The sequence below is a fragment of the Rosa chinensis genome, chromosome 7, assembly GCF_002994745.2.
Source record: "Rosa chinensis cultivar Old Blush chromosome 7, RchiOBHm-V2, whole genome shotgun sequence".
Classification (NCBI taxonomy): domain Eukaryota; kingdom Viridiplantae; phylum Streptophyta; class Magnoliopsida; order Rosales; family Rosaceae; genus Rosa; species Rosa chinensis.
This window is the reverse complement of record NC_037094.1, coordinates 65,782,031-65,790,408: the sequence shown is the minus strand read 5'-3', so window position 1 is coordinate 65,790,408 and position 8,378 is coordinate 65,782,031. Positions and strand designations below refer to the sequence as shown.

Here is an 8,378-nt window from a genome sequence, read left to right as displayed (position 1 = left end):
CCGGTCTCTCGTCTCCAAGCTCCAGGCATCTCTCTCTTCCAGTCTCCCTCTCCGTCTTCTCCTCCTCCTCTTCCTCTTCTTCTTCTCTTATTATCTTCTTCTTCTTAATCTGATTGAATCATGATCACCCATTTGAAATTGAAAATGAATTCCTCAGAGTAATGAAATTGTATGTATGAATGTATCCTGATAATCTGAATATGTTGGTGTGGCCCAGATTGGAGCTACTTTCATGGCCAGGAGGCCAGCAGAATCTAGATGACTAGATCGGGAAAATCGATCCCATTGATCTGCCATGATGCTTCATTGCTTCGGTCAATCTCGACCAGACGACCACCTCAATGAAAATTGAAATCGTAAGTTATTTCTTTTTCTAGAATTCTAGTTGTTGAATGTTGAATTGTTGATGTCTTGATGAGATATATATTGTGCTATTGCCGATTGACCGATTATGTTTACAGTTTACAATGAGATTGGCTGTTAATCTGAAAGTTGAAAGCTTAAAAGTTGAATGCTTTCCTGGGTAAGTTAATCTGCCTTAATTTGCAAGCTTGCTGCCTTATTATTCTTCTTCTTAATTTGCAGGCTTGGTGATTGTATTCAGATATTCTTGTTCTTCAATTCATCAATTGCTCCTCCTATATCGATTCTCATCACCAGTTGTCGAGAACTGCTGCTTCATATGTGGAAGGTAGTTAGAAACTTGAAATAAAGCTTGAAAGTTGAAAGCTTTCCTGGGTAATTGTTAATTAATTCAACATTCCTGTAGGTCAGTGTCGAGAAGCCCTCAGAAGCAGGGGGCCACAATTCCTTTGAGAAAGCTTGAAAAAAAATAAAAGGTAACACCTTAATTAAATCTTGCTATTATTTTGATAATTGTATTGGCATGTTGGCATTGCTCTCATAATTTTTTTTTCCCTTGTTAAGAAGTTCAAGCCCCACCGAGCTTCCAATCATGGATTCGCCCCTGGTTGAGTTTGAGGAAGACAACGACACTTTTGCTGATAAACAGCCCCGCCCAAGCCTCGAGGTCGACGACGACGATGACCTTGATTCGGTAACGCCTCTCTGATTCTCTTCAATTTCTTGTACGATTTTGAGAAATTGACTAAATAGCTGAGCTGAGTGATGTGTGGGAGTTACAGAGCAAGGTGAAGAGTGATAAATCGGCTTTGGAAGCTAGAAATGGAAAGGATATACAGGGAATACCATGGGAGAGGCTTAATTTCACCAGAGATAAGTACTGTTGTATGAGTGGCCTTGATTTTCAGCCGGATTGATTTTTTTTTGCTTGTGTAGTAACTCTTATGAATGTTATAGGAGTGCTTGCAAGTGGAGAAGGGGAAAAGTTTCTATGACTCACAAGGCTTGTCAAGTCGACAATTGTGCATTTTCAGGTAAAGATCATTATCTTGGTTCTCATAACTGATTGAAATGATTTTGAAGAAAATTAATTTTTGATTTTGTTTCCATTTCATTTTTCAAAATTTCATTCATATGTAGTGGTGCACAATGCATACCTTCATATTCATACTCAAACTGCATTTTATAAATCCTTGTATTCATTTTGTTAGGCGAATATTGTGATGTTCCATATGTAGTGCATACGTTAACTTTTTATTATGTAAGTCCTTGCATGTAGTTCATATGAAGAGGGTGTTGCATCTGTCATATAATTAGAATAAATGGCATGTTGTCCACAAAAACTTTGATTTTGGATTTCTTTTGATTTTCTTGCCTTGTTGCTGAATTCCAATTCGTCTGTTCATTCCTCGTATATCTCTGTATTCAAGTTTTTATTTGACGAATTCCTTTCTTGTTCAGCTGCATATTATGACTTTTGAAGTTACTTTTGTTTCTGCGTTCTTAGGGTTTTGATTGTGTTAGGCTTTTCTGATTAGGAATACCACGCCAAATTTATCAACTTTGTTTAGTGAATTGCAATATTCTATGGCGAGTTTTGAGCCGGCTGCCTTTGATTACAGTGCATACAAGGAAATTTTGGAGGTTGAACCCCCTGAATGGCTTCCTGACCGTTCGACTAAAGTTTGCATGCAGTGCACTTCTCCTTTCACTGCCTTAACTCGTGGCACTGTGAGGAAATGGCCAACCTCTTTAAGCAGATGTGCTACTTGGTGCACAAAGTTTCAGAGATGATTCTTCTAGAACAGAGTAGGAGCTTTGGGCAATAATATCTTCAAATGTACAATTGGGATGGATAAAAAGGCCCAATCTTGATCGGATTTTGGGGTTAAACTGTGAAATATGTACTTTTGATTTTCTTCTTTATGTAATTTTGTGTGAATTGTGGAGTTTCATATATTTGTGCATTTGTGAAATGTAAAGAATATCTTGTTATGAATGTAAAGTTTAAATATTTTCGATTGAGTTGTGGATTCGTTCATTTTATTGTAAATATTTGTAGTATATTTATTGCACATTTTTTTTTTTTTAACATGCTGTTACTTTTACACACAGAAATCAATGAGAGTTAGGGTATAGGGATTTCACACGGAAATCCGTGTCAATAGTTATAATTTTTGACACAGAAATCAGTGTGAGTTGTATCTCGCACAGTAATCAGTGGGAAATAGAGTTTACATAATTGGCACAGAATTTTATGTGAAATAGAGTTGTTCACACGGATTGCATTTCGTTATGGTATTTTATATTTATAGAAAGACTGTGGGGCCCACTTATAATATTCACACGGACAACATAATCCATGTGAGATGAGTATTACCCCCCTCCAAACCACACGGTAACTCAATCTGTGTGTGTGCGGTGGGTAAAAGCTATCACGCACTGAAATTCGTGTGAGAAAATCTTATTACACACGGATTAAAATTTGTGGGTGATTGTTGTTTTGCTAGTAGTGCTAGTATACTGCTAATAGTCAGTACTCATATTTGCATTTGTCATATACACAGATTAATCGTAATGGCAAATAGGAAGGCTATTGCAATAAAAGAAGAGGACACAATGTTAATTTGCTATTATATGTAATATGCTTGCAACAATGTACCTGTAAGGTTTCTTTTTACTTACCTTACTGAATGTCAGTAGCTTTAACTAAATGAATACCTTCACTTAGATTTCTATATCATTTTGTAGTTTGACTGTGGAGCATATATATATCCTAAACTATATACAGCAAGTTGCAAATAACCAAGGAGTCACGGACAAAAGTGTTTAAGCAGACAATGTGCTACAAATTGAAAAGGAAATCAAAGAGAGCCTCAAGCACATGAGGAAATCCTGCTGGAGAAACTTCTTCACCATGAGAAGAGGTGAAATTCAAAGCAACTTATATGTGAAAGCAGCAAAGCCATAGATAAATGATATAGTGTTCAAGTTTTATATTGTAATATGTATAATAATTTTTTGGATTATTAAATAAATGAATTGTTTCTAAGAAAAACAATTTGTAGAAATATTCTTTCTTCATAATGCTACAATCCAAACCCTAAGGACAGTTTCGTAATTTACTTGTCTATTTATCATTGAAACAGCTGATAGATTTCTAAAATGAATCGAGCAAGATATTGATGCAATTATAAACATGAAGATACAAGTATAATTAATTCGGAACTCGTGCTACATGCGTTGGGCAAAATGCCACTCTTACAACTGTGTAATAACTGAAATCTCGCACTCATACAGATGCAGCACATTCACTATTGAAATACGTACGATGAATATAAATATGAATAACTAGAAAGAAATATCCAGCCACAAGATCCAGATTAAAGCTCATCTGAAACCTCAAATCCCCATTGTCTTGGTTCACTCGGCCTTGACTCGCAGGTGATCTAAACAAGGCATCATGTACGCCGCGGGGCTTGCCTGAAGTTCCATGAACTCTTCATATGACATTCCGATGTATTTTGGTGCTTCGCCACCCAACAACTCCGGGATTGGCAGAGCAGCAGTCTCAAGTGCAGGTCCATGTGGTACTGCTATGGAGATCCTTGTAGCTCTGTTGTTCACAACTGCCCGATGCCATACGCTCTTGTACTTATCATTAGTCAAGATCTGCATTTGGTCACCGATGTTAACAACAAAAGCACCCGGAGCACAATCAACGAGGACCCATTTGCCGTTGTGCTGCACTTCAAGGCCACCCATGTCATTCTGAATAAGGAGAGTGACAAGTCCGTGATCGGTGTGAGGGGGAATTCCAATGGCTAGATCGGGCTGGGGACACGCCGGATAATAGTTAGCGGCGAGGATTTGTAGGCCACGGTCCCAGTTCATGGCCTTGGCTATGTACTCAGCCTCCAACCCCAAGCTCTCTGATATTCCGCTCAACAATTCGGTTGCGACTTGTCGAGTTTGTTTGCTGAACTCCAATGAAACGTCGCTGTACTCAGCGGGTTTGTGGAGTGAGTGGAACTCGGGATGTGCTATGACCTTGAGGTAATCCCTCCACAGACGAACTTTGTCGATCGCAACGTTAAAGCTTGTCCCGCACTTGATTGGCTCCAACAGCTTCCTTGATTGGAACTCCTTCTTCTCCTCCTCAGGAAGATCAAAGAACTTGTGGCATACCTCGATCATCGACTTCAACAGGCTCTCAGGCACACCGTGGTTGATCACCTAATAATTAACCACAACCAAAAATCCTTATTAGCTACATGTTCATTTATTTTGCTACATATTCACACATATTAATTACTAGCTCTAATGGTACGCCATTTCTCTTCAACAAAATATAGGTATACCTGAAAGAAGCCCCATTCCTGGCAAGCTCTGCCTAGCTCTTCAATGGCTTTGGACCGGAGTTCGGGGGAACTGGAGGTGAGTTGGGCGAAATCGATGGTGGGGATTGAGTGTTCTGGGTCGCTTGCATCAGCTTGATCGTTGGGGTTCTTGACGTAGGTGTACTCCGACGGTACTGAGTTGAGTTCGGAGCCCGTAAGTGTCTTGATGTTTGCTACTTTAGCTTCGTTGGCAACGTTGGCTGTTGTGGGTGCCATTTGGGAGAGTGAAAGTTTTGGAATCAAAAGAGACTTGAAATCTGAGAAAGAAGGGATCAAGTTTGGTAGTGTGGTCGGATGAATGACTGGGTTGCTATTTATAGCCAAAGAAGAAGGGAAGCTCAAATTCTCCACGTGGAGAATTGTTTAGGTTTAGTTATATTTTAGTACGTAGTGCCCAACTCTACACGGTGGGTAGCCAAAGCTGACCAAGTTTCCAATATCAAGTGACAAATTTTTTTTGGTCAAAAACATCAACATCAAGTTTTTGTTAATGATATTGATGCAGGTGTCAGCAGAAGACCATACATGTGAAATTTGATACCACCTTTTAACCTGTAACCCTTCCATCATTTTCAATTTTCTTTGGTTTTGGTCTCTGTTTCTTTTTTTTTTCGGTCTCTGTTTCTTGGAAGATCAATATGTCAATCACACATGTAGCCCCATATAGTGGTATAAAACTGGGAGAGGAAGCCAACAATAAGTATATATGAAGATTATTCACATGCACTAGCAGTTTTTGGAATCATATTTACAAGATGACATATGTGTAGGACACATACGTACTAGTACTTCGTGCTTTAATTTGTGATTTTATTGGGGTAATTTCTGTCAATAAAGTTTTCCGTCTGTATAAGTTGTGACTCAAAATTGAGGTCGTCAAGGGCATGCAAGAATGTGAAGTTTGTTAGTGTGAGTCATCGTTTTCCTATTAGCAATGGACTACAAAGGAATATATTGTTGTAACTACTTACCTTGTATATGTTGTGTAGTACAGTAGTACACAATAGTTGTAGTACGATTGTAATCTGTTTATATACACCACAGAATGGGTGTAATAATATATCAGAAAATTCATTCTCAATCTTATTCTATTTGACTTGGTATCAGAGCAAAGATCCAAAAGGACTTTGTCTCCCTAGTTGTCCAATTTTTTTCCTCAATTTGAGGAATTAATATTACAGAATCAAACCCCTTTGCTAGGGTTGGCTTCGTCGTTCTCTACCTTATATCCAAAGGAGTCTTCGTCTCTTAGAGACCGACTTCCGTCAGTTCCAGATCAAATCAGACCGGGTCCACCTCCTCTACCCAGATAGACTTCGCGCCTCTGTTTCTGTCCAGAGTTGCCGTCGTTTGCCCAGATCGACGTCGTACCTGTTTCTGTCCGGCGGGCATCCGAGAATGACCTGCAGCGTCCAGTCTTCTGCACTCAATCCGATCGTTCCTTTCAATCTCCGGCATCGTTTCGTGTTTCCGGCGTCACCCATCGATCAAGTACCAGACCGGCGTGTTTCCGGCGTCACCCATCGATCACGTACCAGACCGGCATCTGCTCTCTCTTTCCGACCGGCGTCCGCTTCCTCTGTCCAGATCGGCGTCTGCAATCGTCTGCAGTCAGGTCGAACCCGGGTCAACCCGTACAACAAGTTGACCCGACCCGTGCAACAAGTTTCAAAAAAAAAAAAAAAATCTCTGCACATTTGATTATTATTCCTTTAAATCTTCTGTCTGTTTTTCCGCTGCATATTTTGTGCGATTTTACTTCTATATTGTTGCAATGGGTGGTGATGATAGTGAAGGACAGAGTTCTAAGATCAATGAGGTCCAAAAGATTGAGGTTTCTGTTCGAAGTTCAGATGGTGGTACCTTTGGTGGTCCAAAACTCAATGGCGCTAATTTTCGAACATGGAAGAAGATTATGTCTGTCCATCTTCGTGGCATACATAAGATGGGGCATGTAAATGGAGCAACCAAAGCTCCTGGTGAGGAAGATGTGACTGCCTATGCTAAAAGGGAGGATGATGATGGATCTGTGATGGCTCTCTTGTTCAAAGCCATGACTGAAGATGTGTTACAGTTGGTGGAAGAGTGTGAGACTGCTGAAACAATATGGAAGACTTTGGGGGATTTGTATACCAACGAATCTGATTTTACACAGGTCCATGAATTGATGTGTAAAGCTGCTAGTATGCAACAAAATGGGCAACTAGTAGCTGTGTATTTCACCAAGCTGAAGAATGTATGGGCTGAAATTGATCAGAAGCGTCCTTGCAAGATCAAGAATCAGGAAGATCTTGTGTGGTACCAGAAGGAGAAGGAACTAGAAAGGGTCCATGTATTCCTGAGAGGGCTTGATGAGAAGCATAGCAGTGCCAAGGGAGAATTGCTCAGAATGACAGACCCTCCTGGTTTGAACACAGCTTTTACATATATCCGCAAGGATGAGTCTCAGCAGGAAAGTGTCAAACATGCACAGGTTGAAGTATCTAGCCTAGCCATTCAGGCCAAGTCACCTGCACCTTTCCTTCAGCAACAGAGTTCAGCCCCACTTCATCAGCAAGGTTTCCCGCAAGGCTTCTCCAACCGTCCTCGTCCTCAATGCTCTTATTGCAACGATCTTGGGCATGTTCGGGAGACTTGTTGGAAGTTGAACCCACACCTTAAACCTAAAAAGCAAGGTTATCGCCTTAAGGGGAAAGCAGCTGCAGTTCACTTGGTCCAAGAACCGGATTTCTATGGGGTGGTTGGCCAAGATCATCATACAGCAGGTGGAGCTACCCCTACAGCCTCTATAGCAGGTCGAGGTAAAATTGGTTTGGCTTTACAGATTTCTAACTTTGTTGGTTCTGATACATGGATTATTGATTCTGGTGCCTCCGATCATATGACTTATGACAAATCATATTTTACTGAATTGTCTTCCCCATCAGTGTCCTATGTAACCAATGCCAATGGTGAGGCTTTTCCTGTGTTAGGGTCAGGATCAGTGCGTATTACTCCCACTTTAGAACTTCATAATGTGTTATATGTGCCTGACTTATCTCATCACTTGATATCTGTCCCACAATTGAACACTGAGTCTAAATGCTCTGTAACCTTTTATCCTATGTATGTGATTTTTCAGGATCTTCTCACCAGGGAGATAGTCGGTCGGGGGTATCTGAGGGGCCGGTTGTTCCATCTGGATCAGACATACGCAGGAGAGAAACCAGGAGCACAATCCCGAGCCGCTTTGACTTCGACTTCTGATAAGCTAAGTGAGATTTGGTTGTGGCATCGCCGTTTAGGGCATCCATCTTTGAGTCTTATGAAGAAAACCATGCCTACTCTGTTTATTGGTGTGGATGAGTCCGTTTTACATTGTGAAACATGTGTTTTGGCCAAGAGTCATCGTGCTACTTATTCTCCTAGTATTTCTAATAAAAGTGTTATTCCTTTTGAGTTGATTCATTCTGATGTTTGGGGACCTTCTAGAGAGCCTACTGTATCGGGTATGCGATATTTTGTGTTGTTTATTGATGATTGTACAAGATTGTCATGGGTTGCTCTTCTTAAAACCAAAGATGAAGTCTTCCCCGCTTTTCAAACCTTTCGTAATCTTGTTCAGACACAATATCA

The 8,378-nt window shown here is 40.4% G+C and overlaps 1 protein-coding gene and 1 long non-coding RNA gene across 4 annotated transcripts; one reads left to right on the top strand and one right to left on the bottom strand.

Annotated features, from left to right (window-relative positions):
* The first annotated feature begins 219 nt into the window (after positions 1–219).
* Positions 220–2,121, top strand: LOC112179395. Of its 3 annotated transcripts, none has more exons than XR_002927739.2 (6): positions 220–356; positions 586–691; positions 770–839; positions 928–1,057; positions 1,146–1,397; positions 1,986–2,121. It is a non-coding gene; the product is annotated as an uncharacterized LOC112179395 (long non-coding RNA). The 3 variants fall into 3 exon arrangements; XR_005803868.1 differs by having other exon boundaries at positions 1,902–2,035; XR_005803869.1 differs by having other exon boundaries at positions 1,871–1,988.
* Positions 2,122–3,524: 1,403 nt separating this feature from the next.
* LOC112179169 (2-oxoglutarate-dependent dioxygenase 19) lies at positions 3,525–5,063 on the bottom strand. Its single transcript, XM_024317506.2, has 2 exons — positions 4,725–5,063; positions 3,525–4,599 (listed from the first exon to the last, which is right to left on the bottom strand). Exons 1-2 carry the CDS (start codon positions 4,977–4,979, stop codon positions 3,787–3,789), a joined length of 1,068 nt encoding a protein of 355 aa, XP_024173274.1. The 5' UTR covers positions 4,980–5,063; the 3' UTR covers positions 3,525–3,786.
* Between the last annotated feature and the right edge of the window lie 3,315 nt (positions 5,064–8,378).